Source organism: Myotis daubentonii, chromosome 2 (genome assembly GCF_963259705.1).
Source record: "Myotis daubentonii chromosome 2, mMyoDau2.1, whole genome shotgun sequence".
NCBI classification, from domain to species: domain Eukaryota; kingdom Metazoa; phylum Chordata; class Mammalia; order Chiroptera; family Vespertilionidae; genus Myotis; species Myotis daubentonii.
In genome coordinates this window covers 195,362,038-195,382,245 of record NC_081841.1, presented here as the reverse complement: position 1 = coordinate 195,382,245, position 20,208 = coordinate 195,362,038, and the positions used below count along the sequence as shown (strand labels likewise).

Genomic DNA, 20,208 nt, shown 5'->3' with positions numbered 1-20,208 from the left:
CACATTTTTAACTTAAAAATTTATCTTTTTAGTTATAAGAATAAAACTGGGCCTACAGAGAAAATGAGTATCAGAATTTAGACCTATAATTTTAAATGAAGGCATTATCTTGGAATGAAAACAAAGTTCCAGACTAAAAAATTTTAATGTATACTCCTTTTACATTTGCATTTTCATTTTAATTTTTATAATTCTATAGTGGCTGCATGTTCATGTTTGTTGTGTAATATATTATATAGGATGTCTTTTTTGCCTCATAGTTAAAATCATTTAAATCCTAATTTCAGCTGATGAGTAAAGAATCTCCTGTCTCTGCTGGAAATGATGCCTATGTTGACCTTGACCGCCAGGTACCTAATTTTGCATTGTTTTTATCCATGCAAAGATTGAAAAGGATAAAGTTTAAATATTAATGAAAAGGATGATTCAGTTGAAATTGCTTTTTTAATATATCGGTATAATTCTTTGTGTTTTACCAAAAATTTAAGAATTTAAGCCACTTATGGATACTACACATTTTATTATTGCATAACTCACTTTAAAATAAATTAACTTCTTTAATTTCTTGTAATTTGTGTTTTCTAGTCCTGATTTTTCTTTTTCTATTAGTGATATGTTTCTGTATACCACATTTAACACAATAGATGCTTTTCTGGAAAATTGTATGCATTTTCTATTGGTATAAATAATCTTATGGTTTATTTTATATAATAAAAGCATAATATGCTAAGTGTCCAACCAGTCAACTGTTCTGTCAGCCACTCGACCAGTCGCTATGACATGCACTGACCACCAGGAGGCAGATGCTCCAACTAGTAGGTTAGCTTGCTGCTGGGGTCCAGTTGATCTGGACTGGGCGAGATGGCCCCGATTGCCGGCCAGGCCAAGGGACCCCACCCGTGCACAAACTTGTGCACCGGGCCTCTAGTTTATGATAAGAAGATAGTTTACATTTTATTTCACATTATTCTTCAATTGAAGATGTCTCCTCTAACATTCATACTTAAATGCACTGAGAAACTTAGTCCTTCATTTTTAAATGAAGGGTGTTTTTATGGTTTTAATGGAAGAGTTAATTTGTAATTTTAATTATTGCATTTTAATAAAATGCAGTTAGTTACATTGCCACTTTCTGTGTTCCAGCTATTCTGGGACATCTGTCCCAAAGCTTGAAGAGAAGCTTTTGTGGTCTTTTTCTTCTTTCATTTCTTCTCCATAGTTTCTAAATGTTTGGCAGGAAAATCTTAGGGCATGCTATAATTTTAACCCAAGTTGTAATTTGTCCTTCCCTTACTTTGTAGTGTATTTGGTTTTAAAGTTGTTACTCTGAATGAATTTTTTTGTATTTATATTACACAGAGGTTTGGTCACATGAAAAGAGAAGCTAATATAATTTTATTTTAATCCATTTTTTTCTTTTTAAAAATTAAGTGATTAATTAATTAGTTATAACTGATTAATTGTTCATACTTTGCTAACTTGGAGTTTATATAATGGGCACACTCAGGAATATTTGGTTTATGTTGAGGATCAGAATAATAAAAGTCTTTTAAAACTGATACACAAATTAACATAAAGTTTTAATATGACTAAAAAACTTGTATTGAAATACACTAGTCCTATATAGTTTAACAATTGAAACCCTTCACCTCTAGCACATACATGTTTTACTAAGGTAAAATTTCTGTTATTTGAGTCAACATTACTAAGAACCAAGTAGGCCAGGAAGAAGATGTGTAGGAAAACTTGATATGCAGAAAGAACCAAATTCAAAGTACAGAAAAGACAGATTTAGGACTAAAAGATATTCAGAGTTAGAAGTGCCTTCTTTTGATTCTTGCACAGAGGGTTCTTGATTTCTCCCTGTCCCTCATAAAGAAAAGGGGGATAATGTTTAATTCCTTATTATACAAATGTAATTATTAATTGTTGCCACTTCATATTGAAATGCTTATTGTATCTCTTTGTTTCCAATCAGTTGAAGAAAACTACAGAGGAACTAAATGAAGCTTTGTCAGCCAAGGAAGAAATTGCTCAAAGATGCCATGAGTTAGATATGCAGGTAAGAGTTCTGGTCTGTGTACCACCTGTTTGAAATGTACCACTGTAAATACCACAAAATGTACTGTGTCCTGCCATAAATACAGTTTGTCTACAATGCAACCCTAATTAAAGAAAAATAAAGGAAAACATATTTCTGGTTAAAGATAGGCTGAGCAAATACATTATTAATTTCCTTTCCTGAATATTTAACCCTCGGCTTGGTTATAGTAGCACAACACACTACCAGTTTTCACCAAACTCTGAAAACCAGAAGGCAGTTGGAAAAGTCCTGAATGGCTGAAAGGAGTAAAGAACGTAGTGGCCAACAAGAGGAGGGCAGTCTACGGAAGCAGAACCCCATGGAGAGCACAGATACAAGGGAAGGCTGAGTGAGGCTGCAACTTGAGGTTTTATGTAGAAGAGTTAAGTCCCATCAACCCTGTCACCCATTGCATATAGAATGACCGATACTATAGCCAGCTTCCCAGTCAGAGCCATCTTTTCCACAGAATTTAAACAGAAGCATAGGGAGGTTAGATTGAGTATTAGTATTGCAGAGTGAGGTCCTTTTCATTTTGTTTTGTTTTTTCTGGGTTCTTTAATTTACATAAAGGTCATTTTCTTGTAGATAAAGCCCTAAAGTGAAGCCCTAAAGTGATCCCATATAGCTACCAGTTACCCATGCTGTTGACTAATTCTAAATGTGAGGGAAATTTGCATAACAAAAGATAAAAGGATCAATATAAACCAGAAACTGGCCATAGAGGAAGTGGTGACAATTGCAGAGATTTTTCCCTTTTAATCTAGTACTGCCAGTAAAATTAGTGATACTTCCTCTGTAAAATAAGGACAAGATGCTGTTTTAAAAAAGGAAAACTTAGAGATCAAGAAACACTTTAGTAAACTTAAAATAGAATTGTCAAAATAAAAATTCCGTAGACTAGTTAAAAGATAAAGTTGAAGAAATCTCTCACAATTAAAGAAAATAAGAAATAAAATTATTTTTCTGGGATTACCTCAAAATGAGGGAGGTGCGGAGAGTTGTGTCAAGGTATAGGTTAAACCAGCGGTTTTCAACCTGTGGGTCGAGATCCCTTTGGGGGTCAAACGACCCTTTCACAGGGGTCGCCTAAGACCATCGGAAAACACATATATAATTACATATTGTTTTTGTAATTAATCATTATGCTTTAATTATGTTCAATTTGTAACAATGAAATTGGGGGTCACCACAACATGAGGAACTGTATTAAAGGGTGGCGGCATTAGGAAGGTTGAGAACCACTGGATTACACATAATTGACCATGTTTTGATATTTGTTAAACCTGGATAATGGGTACACAGGGATGATAACATTTACACTAGCAGCATCTTACTTTGAAAAGCATAAGAGTTGGAATTGCTTTGATGCATATAGGAAGTTGTGTAATCAAAGCACACAGGTTATATAGTAAATAATATTTAGTCATAATGTAAATGTTATTTTTTTAAATAAATCTTTATTGTTCAGATTATTACAGTTCCTCTTTTTTCCCCCCATAGCTACCTTCCACCCGGTTCCCACCACACCCCATGCCGTTACCCCCACACTGTCCTCCAGTACGATTTTTGTCCAGTCTCTTCCCTCACTCCCTACACACCCTTTCTCCCGAGAATTGTCAGTCCACTCCATTTCTATGCCCCTGATTCTATTATATTCACCAGTTTATTCTGTTCATCAGATTTTTTATTCACTTGATTTTTAGATTCACTTGTTCATAGATGTGTATTTGTTGTCACTTTGTTCATAATTTTTATCTTTACCTTTTTCTTCTTCTTTCCCTTCTTAAAGAATACCCTCAGCATTTCATATAATACTGGTTTGGTGGTGATGAACTCTTTTAGCTTTTTCTTATCTGTGAAGCTCTTTATCTGACCTTCAATTCTAAATGATAGCTTTGCTGGGTAAAGTAATCTTGGTTGTAGGTTCTTGCTATGCATCACCTTGAATATTTCTTGCCACTCCCTTCTGGCCTGCATAGTTTCTGTTGAGAAATCAGCCAACAGTCGTATGGGTACTCCCTTGTAGGAACCTAACTGTTTTTCTCTTGCTGCTTTTAAGATTCTCTCTTTGTCTTTTGCCTTTCGCATTTTAATTATGTGTCTTGGTGTGGTCCGCTTTGGATTCCTCTTGTTTGGGGTTCTTTGTGCTTCCTGGACTTGTAAGTCTATTTCTTTCACCAGGTAGGAGAAGTTTTCTGTCATTATTTCTTCAAATAGGTTTTCAATATCTTGCACTCTCTCTTCTTCTGGCTCCCCTGTAATTCGGATGTTGGTACACTTGAAGTTGTCCCAGAGGCTCCTTACACTATCTTCATATTTTTGGATTCTTTTTGCTTTTTGCTTTTCCAGTTGGGTGTTTTTTGCTTCTTCATATTTCAAATCTTTGACTTGATTCTTGCGATCCTCTAGTCTGCTGTTGGAGCTCTGTATATTATTCTTTCTTTGTTCCTTTTTCATATCCTTGAAGGTCTCACTAAATTTCTTGGAAGTTTCTAGAAAATTCTTGAAAAACCTTATAACCGTGGTTTTGAACTCTATATCCAGTAGTTTGCTTTCCTCCATTTCTTTTGTGTGTGACATGTTTCTTTGTCTCTGCATTTTGGCTGCTTCCCTGTGTTGATAGAGTGGCTTTGTGTGCTAGGTGTCCTATAGGGCCCAGTGGCTCAGCCTCCCTAATTACCTGAGGTTGACACTCTTGGTGCACCCCTTTGTGGGCTCTGTGCAGTCTTGTTGTAGTTAAGTCTTGATTGCTGTTGGTATCACAGGCCAGTTGGCTGTGAGGACCTGCTGTGTCTACAATGAGAGAACTGCTGTGCTGGAGACACCCTTATGGAACAGGACTTGCTTCAGTGGGGCTTTGGTGCTCCCTGAGTCTGCCTCTTGAGTGTGTCGCTTATGGATGTGAAGAGTTGTACTCTGGTATGATCTCACTCTGGCCACTGGGTACACTGGCTCTTGGATCTCCAAGGAGGTGCAAAGTCAGCCACTGCCTGAGCCATCCCGAGGAGCTACAGAGAGATCTGCAGATTTCTCCTTTGTTTGGGGTTTGGAGATGCCCAGATGAGGCGCAGCTGTGAAGTAATGCAGGCTGTTGTCTAGGCCTTCTTTTGGAAGCTTTTGTGCTCTTTGACCCAGTGGCAGTTTGTTAGGCTTTAAATTGAAAAAGAACAGGCCATTCATATGCAAAAGCCTCTCCTCACAGCTTGGGTGGGGTTATAAATTGGGTGGGGCGGGGTCTCAGGGAATCATCAGCGTGGAGCCATGGCTGCCAGTCTGCTCTGCCTCTGAGATGCCCGGGGTCTGTGTCCCGGGACCCTGTGCAGGAACAATGATCGCTGCAAGCACCTCGGCAAGAAAGCCGCCCTCGTGTTCCGGCCCGATGCCAAACATTCCAGTTTCTCCCCTATGAGTCTGGGTCTCCAGAGTCTCGCCCAGAACTGGAGTTCAGAACAATTGGAAGCTTGTATCTCCCTCCCAATTGAAAAAGACAACAGCATATCCAGTTGCCAGCCCATGCACCTCCATACCTCCACACTTCTGCCCCTCTGCACCTCCTACGAGTTTCAGTGTGCTTTTCTCTTTCCTTCTACTTGTAGAATTTCCACTCAGTCAGCCTTCCCGTGGTTCTGGATGATACCCGTTTTGTCCTTTAGTTGTAGTTTTGATGTGGTTGTGCCAGGCAGCAAGTACAAGTGTGTACCTATGCTGCCATCTTGGTTCCTTTCCAATGTACATGTTATTAATTGTTTTTCAGATTTTAGAACTATACATAAATGCTGAGTTATAATAAAAGTAGAGTTAATTAATTTTACAAGCAGAATATAAATATTATCTTTGAACAATAAAAAATTAAAGTTATACATTGGGATTAGCAAACTACAGCTTGCCATCTGTTTGTATAAAGTTTTATTGTAGCACAGCCACACACTCATTGATGTTATTGTCTGTGGCCGCTTTCATGCTACAATGACAGAGTTGAGTACTTGCCACAGAGACTTATGTCTCTCAAAGCCTAAAATAGGCACTGTTTCATTTTTCACAAAAATGTTTACCAATCCCTGGTGTTACTGTAACTCCAGTTTTTTTCCTTGACTCCACCTGCGTGCATGCACTGGCCCAGAGAAATGCATGAGCAGGAGTTTGTAGTATAGAAAGCAAAATAACTTAATACTGAATTGAATATGGAGACTTATACTCTAAAAATTTGACGCCCTGATGGCATGTAGATTGCAGATTATACATATAGGACAAAATCACAAGACACTGTGACTTAGAGATTTCAGGGTCATGCTGGGAACTGATTGGTCAAATTTGAGGTAAAGGTAATAAATTATTTCTTCAGGTTTTGAGGACAATGCTGAAGTCTTTTCCAGATCCCTGTTTGGTCTCATGGGAAAGTGGCTAGGCGGTCATTCCACCTTAATGCTCAAGAGCTGAAACATAACTTAGGTCAAGATATTATCTTCATCCTGCCGGAAGTTCAGACTATGACCATTCGTCAGGTCCGGTTACTGTCTTTTGCTGCCTCAGGGTTTGCTGTTATTGGGGGAAAGGCTAGGTCTCTGAGGGGTATATATAGAAAGGGATATGATTTTGAGAGCTAGGATTTAAAATTAAATTTAATCAAAGTCATAGGGACCCTTGGTTTCACTGGTATAAACAGATTTCAAAGTGAATGGCAAGGTTTAGAGAGGTTATGAGAAAGAAAAAAAAAAAGGATAGCCCTATAACACACTTAGCTCTGCAGAAAACAGTAGAACATAGTCATGGTATGACCTCTAATGTAAGCTTTCTGGCTTTTCAACAGTTAGAATTGTTTTGTAGAGAAGTGTTATTATGAAAGTAAAGGTATAGAGATTGAGAATGAAAATAGTGCAAGAGTGATGAGGGAAGGGGCGGGCCACTGATGTTCTTGTCTTTCCAAGAAGGGAGTCAAGAACCACTTCTGTGGGGGCAATAGTCATTCCATGGCTGGCTCCTTCTTGTCATTCAATCTCAGCTCAAACCACCTGATTTATTTGTCATAAAATATTTATTGGGCACTTAGATGTGCCAAGTACTAAATTAGGCCTCCTTGAGAAGTCCTTCCGTGGTCAGCCAATCTAAAATAATCATCCAGACTCTCATATTAGTCTTACTTTAACCCTCTGCATAGCACTTGTCACTCTCATTTTTGCATGTATTTATTGGTTTACTTAATATGTTTTTGTTTATAAATTTAATGTGATTTATTTTGAATATATAACTATTTGGTGGAATAAGAACTTTCTGTGCTTTAATCATCACAGTAGGTCTTGCACCAATAAAATTGCAACAGTGTCTAGTATGTAGTAGGCACACAGTGAATACCTGAGTGAGTGAGTGGTGAGTAATTGAGTCAGTGAGTAGTTGTTGAAAATTGCAGCAGTGACCAATGAAGGGAGTGAGTATAGTGATATAACTATCTTTGTGGAAAGGAGAGATGGCAGAAGTTGCTGTAATTTAATTTATCAGAGGAAGAGTCACTAGATAATGTCTAAGGTTGATAAATCAAGAAATAGTGTTTTATAACATATTATTAAGAGATGTAAAGTAACTACTGAAAGCAATAGAAATTAAAACAGTTAAAACTAGTTGTCTCTTGCCCAGCTGACGTGGCTTGGTGGTTGAATGTTGACTCATGAACCAGGAGGTCATGGTTGGATTCCGGTCAAAGCACATGCCTGATTGCAGGCTTGATCTCCAGTGAGGGGCGTGCCCATTGATGATTCTCTCTCATCATTGATGTTTTTGTCCCTCTCCCTCTCCCTTTCTCTCTCTGAAATCAATAAAAATTATTTTTAAAATTTCTTTAAAAACTAGTTGTCTCTTAGAAGTGGAAAATGTCAATAGGAAACTAGCTTTTCATTTTAAGCTCCTTTGCCTTGTTTGATATTTTGCTTAAATCATGTTTCTGTATTATTTTTAATTAGTCTCCTTTTTCTGTGTTTGTGAAAAGGATTTCTGCCAAATATATTGAGTTAAAATATTTTAGCAACCTTTGCTAGTCTGATAAGTCTAGCATTAAAGTTTTAGCCTTTATAAACTGATCACATACCAGGTTATAAAGCAGTTCTTTTTAAAAAATATATATATATTTTTTATTGATTTCAGAGAGGAAGGGAGAGGGAGAGAGAGGTAGAAACATCAATGATGAGAGAGGATCATTGATTGGCTGCCTCCTACATGCTACCTACTGGGGATCGAGCCCACAACACAGGCATATGCCCTTTCTGGGAACTGAACTGAGACCTCCTGGTTCATAGGAGGTCAGTGCTCAACCACTGAGCCACACCAGCCAGGCTATAAAGCAGTTCTTAATAAAATTTCAAAAAAATCTGTGTCTTTAGATTATGCTCTGTGATAAAGATGCAATTAAAGTTAGAAATTAGTAGCAAAGAAATGAACTTTTAAAATTTAAGATTTTAAGCCATAAACATTTATTTAAGAAAGAAGAATGAAAGAGCAGAAATGAACGAAATAGACCAATGGCATAGAATAGAGCCATACTCTGTTCTGAGAAAAGACTTACGCAGCCCTGGCAGTGTGGCTTATTTGGTTGGAGCATCATTCCGAACACCAAAAGGTCGTGGTTAAATTCCTGGTCACTGTACAAATCCAGGTTATGGTTTCAATCTCCAGTCAGGGCACACATGGGAGGCAACCAATCAATGTTTCTTTCTCTCTCTCTCTCTCTCTCTCTCTCTCTCTCTCTCTCTCTCTCTCGTTCTCTCTTGTTTCCTTTCCTTCTCCTTCTCCCCCTTCCTCTCTCTAAAATCGATAAAAAAATAAAATAATTTTTAAAAAGACTGATTTATGGAAAGCTGATAAATTATAGAGCTGGCATTTCAGATTCATTCATTCAGTAGACTTTTACTGAGCACCTACTATGTACCATCCACTGCTCAAGTTACTGTAGATACAATGAAGGGGGGGGCGGGTATAAAAAACAGATGAAATATTCCTGCCCCCAGGTGTTTACATTCTAGTAAGGAAGACAGACAATAAATAGAGAATATAGTTTTAAGTGATGGTAAGTATTCTAGAGAAAAATAAAGCAGAGAAGGTAGAATAGGGAATCCAGGATAGGAAGAGTTAGTAGTTTTAAAATGAGTAGTCAATATAGGTGCACCAGAGCAGGTGACATGGTAGTAAAATCCTAAAGAGGTTAGGAGAGCAAGCCTCTTCAATTTTCAGGGAAGAGCATTACAGGCTGAGCACAGGCCTGAGGTAGAAGCATGGTGGTACATTCAGGAACAGCAGGACAGTGAGGGTGGCAGGAGTGGAAGGGAGTGTGGAAATCAGTCTGGAGAGGTCTTATAAGCTTTTGGAAAGACTTTGACTTTGAGTAATGGGAAGTCATTGGAGGCTTTTGCACAAAGTAGTCCTGTGATCTGTTTTAATGGAGTGTGCTTGTTTTGCTGTGTGGAGAATAGAATATAGGGAAAATAGGGCCAAATCAAGGAGACTAATTGAGTGGTCATTGCAGTAATCCAGGCAAAAAATTATGTTGGCTTAGGTCATCAGAATTTAGGGCTAGTGGTCCAAATGTGTTTGACGGTAGAGCCAATGATATTTCCTGGCAGATTGGATGTGGTGGAAAGATGTTAAGGCTTATGACTAAGCAATTGGAAGGATAGAGTTACCATTTACTGAGGTGGGAAAAGCTGTGGAAGGACTGGGCGGGGGGTAATTAAGAGTTCAGCTTGGACAGTTTAAATTAGAGATGCCTATTAGACATCCAAGTGGACATGATATCCAGGTCAGGGTTTTAGGCTAGAAATAGAAATGTGTGAGTTGTCAGTGAATAGATGATGTTTACAGCCATGAAACTGGAAGCCATCACTGTGTTCAGAAAAGAAAAGCTGTAGGATACTCTAATGGCAGGGCAATACTCTAATGGCAGAAGAAAGAAGGTAGACCAGTGAGTTGGTACAGAAACCAGGAGTAAGGTGTCCTGGAAGCCAAGTAAAGAAAATACTTTAACGAGGAGGATGTGATCGGTTGTGTCAAGTGTTCTTGGTAGAGCACTGTGACCTGGAAGTCAGTGGGTGAGCAGATCGGGTGGAAAAGTAGGGGCAGTATCCAACCAGAAAGAGTTCAGAAGGCAATGGGGGATGGAGAGGGAGAATTAGAAATGGCAGGCAACTTTTGTTTTTACAGCTTTATTGAGAGATAATCTATATATATAAAAGCCTAAGTGAACATTACGACCTAATGGCCAGTAACTATGATGTGCACTGACCACCATGGGGCAGACGCTCAGCACAGGAGCTGCCCCCTGGTGGTCAGTGTACTCCCACAGCCAACCTCCCGCGGTCCCTCCCCCGTGACCTGCTGGCCAACCTCCCACAGTCCCTTCCCCCAGCCTGACCGCCCCCATCGGCCCTGATTGGGACTGGGCCAGATGGCCCCGATAGCCAGCCAGGCTGAGGGACATCCCCCCCACCCCACCTGTGCACCAATTCGTGCACCGGGCCTCAACATATAACAAACTACTCACATTTAAAATGTACAAGTTTGATAGATGTTAACATATGTATGAACATGTGAAATCACCACAATCAATATAATGAATCCATCACCCTCCAAGTTTCTCATGACTCTTTGTAATCCCCCTCTAGTCCCAAACTGCTTTCTGTCCCTATAAATTAGCTTGTATCTTCTAGAATTATATATAAAAGAAATCATACAGTGCGTACTGTTGTGTGGTGTGGTTTTTTTTTGGTCAGACTTCTTTCATTATTTTGAGATTTACTCATGTTGTCCATATCAATAGTTAAATTTTTTGTAATTAAGATAGTATTCAGTTGTATGGATATACCACAATTTACTCATGCATTCACTTGCTGATGAATATTTGTGCTGTTTCCAGTTTTTCGTTATTACACATGAAGATGCTATAAACATTTTTATAAGTCTTTGCATGGACATGTGGTTCTGTTTTCAAGTAAATACCTAGGGATAGAATGGCTGGGTCATGTGGTAGTTGCATGTTTAATTTTTTAGGAAAATGAAAAACTGTTTTATATGCTCATCAGAAGTGTATGAGGCTTCCATTTGTGCGCTCTGGTACATCCAGTTTTTTAATTTTAGCCATTGTAGTCAAAGTGTATTGGTGTAACATTGTGGTTTTAATTTTCATTTCCTAATGACTAATCATAAATATCTTTTTGTGTGCTTAATTGCCCTCTATATATCTTTGCTTAACTGTCTTTTCAGATATAAAATAATGAATTCTTGCCGAAACCGGTTTGGCTCAGTGGATAGAGCGTCGGCCTGCGGACTGAAAGGTCCCAGGTTCGATTCCGGTCAAGGGCATGTACCTGGGTTGCGGGCATATCCCCAGTAGGAGATGTGCAGGAGGCAGCTGATCGATGTTTCTCTCTCATCGATGTTTCTAACTCTCTATCTCTCTCCCTTCCTCTCTGTAAAAAATCAATAAAATATATTTAAATAAATAAATAAATAAAATAATGAATTCTTGCTTACTCTTAATATATTACTCTACTTGTGCCATATTCCAAAAATAATGTTGAATGGTTTAAGTGGAGGTTGATTGTACTTTTTATTTATTTTATGTATTTTATAATTTTTATTGTACTTTTTAAAAAATAGGCTTTAACTTATCATGGTAATTCACAGGTGATTATGGCAATGCCGGTGTCATTGGAAGAAATAACTGCTGTCTTCCTTTATTCTAACAGGTTGCAGCATTGCAAGAGGAGAAAAGCAGCCTGTTGGCAGAGAATCAGGTATTAATGGAAAGACTTAATCAATCTGACCCTATAGAAGATCCTAACAGTCCAGCAGGAAGAAGGCATCTGCAGCTCCAAACTCAATTAGAACAGCTCCAAGAAGAAACATTCAGGTAAAAAACCACTCACTAAAGTCTGACTTTTAAAAATTTGGTCACTATCTCTTAAAGTTAAGAATATAGTATTAGGACTTCTGGGTAGCTGCAGACTAAGGACGCTGTGTAATAAACAACTTTCCAAAAATCTTGCCACATAACCTGAAATAGCTTTACATCAAGGGAACAGTTCTACCAAAGCTACACTTCAGTATTACTTGAAGACAGAATGCCCCAGCTGAAATATAACTATGAGTGAAAAAAAGAAAACAAACACCAGCCCCATCCCACACACCTGTCCTACCCCCATTCTGCCAGGCAAGAAAGGCAAACGGAGGCAAGTAAAGGCAGACTGCGGAAGAAATTGGAGGAAGACAGAAGAACTCTAGTGAAGGGGCCTATGGGTGAGTTGGAATAATCACTAAAAAGATTAAATTCACTCAAAATCTGAAATCATTTTTAAAACAAAAATGGAGATTAGACCACAAACTACAGGGAACAAAATTCAAAGTAAGTGCATCTTCTTCTGTTGATAGAGAAGTAGATTTTTAGAGAGAGAGGAAGGGAGAGAAAGAAACATTGATGTGAGAGCGGAATATCAATTTGCTGCCTCCTGCACACTCCCCATCAGGGATTGAGCCTGCAACCCTGGCATGTGCCCAGACCAGGAATCGAACCAGCAACCTTTTGGTGTACTGGACAGTGCTCAACGAACTGAGCCACACTGGCCAGGGCAGTGCATCCCCTTAATGGGCCTGATGCCATAAAAAGATACTGGAACTGAATTTAAAGAGATTGGTACCCTTTTGAGTACCCAGTTTAAAGAGACACGATACAAATGCCAAGTACATGATTTCTAGAGACAGATTTACTTAAAGAACAAACTGATTTAAAGGGACAGTCTTCTAAACACACCTGGGAAAGAAAAAGATCGAAAGGAATAAGGAAGGGACTGATAGCACTTAGATAGTGAAAGAGAAAAGAAGAAAAGGAAAAACCTGGCGTCCTGCAACACAGAACAGAACCACAAAATTGAAGGGCTTAGCAGTATGATAAAAATACTATTATAAATATGTTATGACCTGTTTCTTACCTAGAGGTAGATTTCCAGTGTTAAAATAGTAAGAGACATTAAATATCAATTATATTTTTACTTTATCAACTAACTTAGTATGACAGCCTATCCTTTATTATTCCTCAACGAAATGTTTCTGGATTTTTATTTTCTTTTTGCCTTAGCAGGAAAAAATTAAAACCTTTAGTCAGAAACTGTAGAAACAATCCATCCCCTGTGGTTTACATCAGCAGTTCAGTGTGGTCTGAGGACCCTGCAGGCTCACTGAGACCCTCTCAGAGTCTGAGAGCGCTCTCTTTCCCAGCTACACCTGTGGGGAAAGCTGCATTTCCTCCATATGCTTCAGCCTGAAAACCGAAACAACAGATGAATGCAGAAACAGCTATGACAACCCAGCTCTCTCATTAAATCGGACTATTTCAGTCACTGAAGTGTCAAACACTGCCACTTTTACCACTGAACTATCTTGTCTGTATTAACATAATGGGTTTATTATATATTGATAGATAAAACCTATGTAAACAAAAGTTCTTTAGAATCTCAGTAATTTTAATACTATGAAGGGATTCTGAGACCAAAAACTTTGAGAATCCTTCATTTGCATCTTGACTTTCTAAGAATTGGTGGACAGTAAAATCTAAATATGATTTTTACCTTTTTGTTTCTAAGTTGTGGCTAGTTTTTTAAAATTATAATTGATATACAATATTATATTAGTTTCAGGTGTACAACATAGCGATTCAACATTTATATCCCTTACAAAGTGATCATCACAGTAAGTCTAGTAACCCATGTGTTACTGTACGTAGTAATTATAATATTACTGACTATTCCCTATACTGTACCTTACATCCCTATGCCTTATTTTATAACTGGAAATTGGTAATTCTTAATCCTCTTCACCTTTTCAGTCCATTCCCCTACCTCACTGTTTCATTAGTTTGTTTTCTTTATGAGTTTGTTTCTATTTTGTTTTGTTCCTTTGTTTGCTTCTTTTTAAAGATTTCATAAATAGGTGAAATCAAATAGTTCTTGCCTTCTCTCTCCAGCGTAATTCACTTAACATAATACTCTAGGTCCATTTATGTCCGAAATGGCAAGATTTCATTCCCTTTTATGGCTAAGTACTGTTCCGTTGTATATGTATACACCACATCTTCTTTATCTATTCATCTTTCCCTACTTGGTTGTTGTAAACAATGGTGCAGCGAACATAGGGGTGCATATATCATTTCAAATTATTGTTTTTGTTTTCTCTGGATAAATACCTAGGAGTGGAATTGCTGAGTAATATGGTAATTCTCTTTTTAATTTTTTGAGGAACCTCCACACTTCTTCATAGTGGCTTAACTAGTTTACAATCCCATCAGCAGTGCATGAGGATTCCTTTTTCTCCACACTTGTTCTTTGTTTTTGGTATTTTTTTGGACAATAGCCATTCTGACAGTGTGAGGTGATATCTCATTGTGGTTTTGATTTGCATTTCCCTGATAATTAGTGATGTTGAGCATATTTTCATGTATCTATTGGCCATCTGTATATCTTTAGAGGAGTGTCTATTCAGGTTCTCTGCCCATCTTTTAATTGGATTGTTTTTTTTGTTTGGTTTTTATGTTGGGTTAAAATGATTTATTTGTATATTTTGGTTATTAACCCCTTACCAACTATACTAGGTGTACCGGTTAATAATGGCAGATTTTGTAACCAAAGAGAACACGATAATTTCAAGAGAAACATCAAAAGTGCTTTATTCAGCCAAAACCGGTTTAGCTCGGTGGATAGAGCATCGGCCTGCGGACTGAAGGGTCCCAGGTTCGATTCTGGTCAAGGGCTTGTACCTTGGTTGCGGGCACATCCCCAGTAGGAGGTGTGCAGGAGGCAGCTTGTCGATGTTTCTCTCTCATCGATGTTTCTAACTCTCTATCTCTCTCCCTTCCTCTCTGTAAAAAATCAATAAAAATGTATTTTTTAAAAAAAGTGCTTTATTCAAAGTAATGTCTATCGCTAGCTACACATTTCCCCCATCTTTAGGTAATTTGTGGATACTGTCCCAATACAACTTTTCTTGTTTTGAGGCAAACAATTCAGAGACCCAATTGTCCACTTCTTCATACGTTTTGAAGTGCTGCTCAGAAAGTGCGTGTGCCATCGATTAGAACAAGTGGTAATCTGAAGGAGCAAGGTCTGGTGAACACAGCGGGTGGGTTAATACTTCCCAGGCAAGATCTTTTAACGTGTCTTTAACTGGTTTTGAAGTGTGTAGTGGTTCGTTATCATGAAGCAAAATTACTTTGCCGTGTCTTCTGGCCCATTCTGGTCATTTCACGATCAAAGCGTGGTTCAAATTGATTATTTGTTGTAGGTAGCAATTAGTATTAATGGTTTCACCTGGTTTTAGAAGCCCATAATACACCACACCTTCATGATCCCACTAAATCAGTGGTTCTCAACCTTGGCTGCACATTAGAATCACCTGGGAATCTTTTTAAAATCCTGATTTCTGAGCATCATCCTCCGGAAATTCTGTTTCTTTGTTACTAATGTTGTGGCCCCACCCCATAACAAAGAAACAGAATTTCTGGAGGATGAGGCCCAGAAATCAGGATTTTAAAAAGATTCCCAGGTGATTCTAATGTGCAGCCAGGGTTGAGAACCACTGCACTAAATGCAGAGCATTGTCTTCTTTCCGAAGTGATTTGGCCTTGCAGTGGATGTTGATGGTTGACCTGGATCAACCCATGATTTTGTGCATTTGGAATTCTCAAAATAAATCCACTTTTCATCGCCAGTCACAGTTCGATGCAAAAAAAGACTTTCTTTCATGCCATTGAAGCAACATTTTACTGATGACTTTTCCGTTTTCCATTTGTCTTTCGTTCAGTTGATGTGGCACCCATTTTCCTTCCTTTAAAATCTTCCCATTGCTTGTAAATGATCAGAAATTGTTTGCTGAGCAATGTTTAATCTTTCTGCAAGTTGTTTTTGAGTTTGACACGCATCTTCATCCAATAATTCTTATAATTGTTGGTCTTCAAACTTTTTTGGTTGACCTGTATGTTCTTTGTCTTTCACATTGAAATCAGCACTTTTAAAGCGTTTAAACCAGCGTTCACAAGTATCTTGAGATGGAGCATGTTCACCATAAGCTTCCCGAAGTATACGGTAACTTTTTCTTCAAAATAAAGTAATGAATTAAAATTTCCTGCAAATGCTCTTTTTTTGGCATGAAATTCAACATTTTTAAGCGTAAAAATGTCTATGATGTTAACACCTTCAGTAAATTTGACATACGAAGTTTTGGAAGCTTGCTGTCAATACCAGGAAATAGCATACATATCAAATTGCATATATATCAACATATGTGTAACTCCATCTATTGAAAAAAATACGCATTATTAACTGGTACACCTAGTATAATTTACAAATACCTTCTTACATTCACTAGATTACCTTTTCATCTGAAGCTAGTTTCCTTCACTGTGTAAAAACTTTTTAGTTTATCTAGTGTCATTTGTTTATTTTTGCTTTTGTTACCTAGGCCAAGGAAACATATCCAAAAAATACTGCTAAGACCAATGTCAAAGAGTTTACTGCATGTTTTCTTCTAGGAGTTTTATGGTTTTAGTCTTCCAGTTAAATCTTTCATCCATTTTTAGATTTTTTATATAGTGTGAGAAAGTGGTCTAGTTTCATTTTTTGCATGTATCTGTTTTCCCAACAAAATTTATTAAAGAGAATGTCTTCTCCCCATTGTGTATTCTTGCCTTCTTTGTCATAGATTAATTGATCATATAAGCATGAATTTATTTCTGGATTTTCTATTCTGTTCCGTTGATTAATGTGACTGTTTTTTGTGCAATTACCATACTGCTACTATAACTTTGGTTACTATAACTTTGTAGGATAGTTTGAAATCAGGGAGTGTGGTACCTGCAATTTTTTTCTCTCTCAACATTTCTTTGACTATTCAGAGTCTTTTGTGGTTCCATATAAATTTTAGGGTTGTTTGTTTCAGTTCTGAGAAAAATGACATTGGTATTTTTGTAGGGATTGCATTGAATCTGTAGATCGCTCTGGGTAGTATGGACATTTTCACAGTAATAATTCTTCTGATCCATGAGCACTGTTTATCCTTCCATTTATTTGTGTCTTTAATTTCTTTCATCAGTTTTCATCTTGTAGTTTTCACAGTACAGGTTTTTTACAACCTTGGTTAAATTTATTCCTAGGTATTTTTTGATGCAATTGTAAATGGGATTGTTTCATTTTGTTTTGTTTTCTCTTCCAGATAGTTTGTTATTGGTGCATAGAAATGCAACAGATTTCTGAATATTAACTTTGTATCTTGTAACTTTACTGAATTCATTTATTAGTTCTAATATTTTTTTGGTTAGGGTTTTCTATATATAGTATGTCATCTGCAGATGGTGCCAATTTTACTTCTTTCTTTCCAATTTGTATGTTTATTTATTTATTTATTTATTTATTTTGTTTGCTTGCTTGCTTGCTTGCTGTGTCTAGGACTCTAATACTCCATTAAATAAGAGTGGTGAGAGTGGGCATCTTTGTCTTGTTCCTGGTCTTAGAGAAGAAGCTTTTTGTTTTTTGTTGTTGAGTATGACATTAGCTGTGGGTTTGTCATATATGACCTTTATTATGTTGAGGTATGTTCTTTTTCTACCCTCTTTATTGAGTTTTTATTATAATTGGATGTTGAATTTTATCAAATGCTTTTCCTGCATCTATCGATCATATGATTTTTACTCCTTCATTGTGTTTATGTGGTATATCACCTGAGTTGGTTTGTGGTTATTGAACCATACTTGCACCCCTGCAATAAATCCCACTTGGTCATGCTATATGATCTTTTTTATGTATTGCTGAATTCGTTTTGCTCATTTTTGCATTTGTATTCTTCAGGGATATTGGCCTGTAATGTGTGTGTGTGTGTGTGTGATTTGAGTGTCAATGTAGTGATAGCCTTGTAGAATGAGTTAAGGAGCTTTCCCTCTTTTTCAATCAATTTTTTGAAATAGTTAAGAAGGATAAGTATTGATTCTTCTTTGAATGCTTGGTGAATTCACCTGTGAGGTTGTCTGACCCTGGTCTTCTGTTTGTTGGGAGTTTTTTGATTACTGATTCAATTTCATTTCTAGTATAATTGCTCTGTTTGGGTTTTCTGTTTCTAATTTAGTATTAGAAGATTATATGCATCTAGAAATTTATCCATTTCTTCTATGTTGTCAAATTCGTTTGTTATATAATTGTTCATAGTATCCTCTTATAAATCTTTGTATTCCTGTGGTATTGTTTGTCACTTCTCTTTCATTTATATGATTTTATTTATTTGGATCCTCTCTTTCCTGATAAGGCTGGTTAAAGGTTTATCAATTTTGTTTATCTTTTCAAAGAACCAACTCTTAGTTTCATTGATCTTTTATATAGTTTAAGTCTTTTTTATATGTTTCTGCTCTGTTCTTTATTATTTCTTTCCTTCTACTCACTTTGGACTGTTCTTTTTCTAGTTCTTTTAAGTGTAAGGTTAGATTGTTTATTTGACATTTTTCTTGTTTTTTGAGGTAGGCCATCCCTTCACTTGCCTGTGTCGTTATGAATTTTTCTCTTAGAAATGCTTTTGCTGTGTGGCCCAAAGATTTTGAATTGTTGTGTTTCCATTTTCATTTTTCTCGAGATATTTTTTTTATCCTTGATTTTGTTCATTAACCCATTGAATGTTTAGTGGCATATTTTTTTGCCTCCATGTGATTGTGTTTTTTTCCAGTTTTCCTCTTGTAATTGATTTCTGGTTTCATATCATTGTAATCAAAAAAGATGCTTGTTATGTTTCAGTCTTGTTAAATTTGCTGAGACTAGTTTTGTGGCCTAATATGTGGTCTATCTTGGAAAATGGTCCAGAAAAAAAAATATATTTTGCTGTTTATTAAGTCTTTCTGGTTCAAGGTTTCATTTAAGGCCACTGTTTCCTTGTTGATTTTCTATCTGGCTGACCTACCCACTGATGTAAGTGAGATGTTAAAGTCCGCTATTATGACTTGTAATACTACCAATTTCTCCCTTTATGTCCATTAATACAGTAGGTCCTCAGGTTACATCAGAGATCTGTTCCTATGGCGTGATATAACGAGATTTTTGCTGTTAAGTTGGAACCCACCTACATAAGCACATACATCACTCACATGGAGCACATACACAGCAATAATGAAGTGAAACAGTAAAAGAATCTAAAAGAATGATAATTCCTGACCTTTACTTGTGGTAAATAAATAATAAAAAACATAAAGCACATACGTGCGTACGTTGAAATGACGGAAACTTTTTTTTAAATAAATAAATGGGAGATGGTGACGTAACCACAAAATGACGTATGTCGAGTCCTATGTAACCTGAGGACTGCCTGTAATTGCTTTATATATTTAGACACTCCTACATTGGTTGCATTGGTGTTTAGAAGTTATAGCCTCTTGTCGGATTGGTCCCTTTATTATTATGCAATGCCTTTTGTCTGTTGTTACAGTCTTTGTTTTAAAGTCTACTTTATTTGATATAAGTATTGCTATGCCAGCTTTCTTTTTGTTTCCATTTACATGGAATATCTTTTCCATCCCTTCACTTGCAGTCTGTGTCTTTCAGTCTTAAGTGAGTCTCTTATTGGCAGAATATCCACAGATCTTGTTTTTGTTTTGGTTTTTTCTCTTTAGCCACTCTGTCTTTTGATTGAAGCATTTAGTACATTTACATTTAAAGTAACTATGAATGTATATACTTATTGTCATTTTAGTAATTATTTTCTGATTTCTTTGTAGTTGTCTGTTCCTTTCTTCTTCTCCTCCTCTCTTCTTGTACACTGATGACTTTCTTTAGTGATTTATTTGGGTTTCTTTCTCTTCTTTTTTTTTTTTGGTGTGTGTGTGTGTGTATCTATTATAGGGTTTTGGTTTGTGGTTACCCTAAGATTCATATACATATATAAGCTATGTTTATGGTAGTCTATTTTAAGTTGATGCTTGCTTAGGTTTGAACACATTTCAAAAGCATTACATTTTTTACTCACACCCCCCCAATTATGTTTCATTTTGTTTTTGTTAATCCTCACTCCAGGATATTTTTCCCTTTGATTTTGTGGGGAGAGTGGAAAAGAGGGAGAGAGGGAGGGAG

General features: G+C 37.0%; 1 protein-coding gene across 1 annotated transcript in view; it reads left to right on the top strand.

The window, feature by feature from the left end:
- The window catches only part of HOOK3 (hook microtubule tethering protein 3), a 101,049-nt gene that overhangs the window by 22,612 nt on the left and 58,229 nt on the right, over positions 1-20,208 (top strand). Inside the window, exons 7-9 of the mRNA XM_059685247.1 lie at positions 288-350; positions 1,979-2,062; positions 11,812-11,975. Coding sequence (XP_059541230.1) covers positions 288-350; positions 1,979-2,062; positions 11,812-11,975 — 311 coding nt within the window. The remainder of the gene's footprint in view (positions 1-287; positions 351-1,978; positions 2,063-11,811; positions 11,976-20,208) is intronic.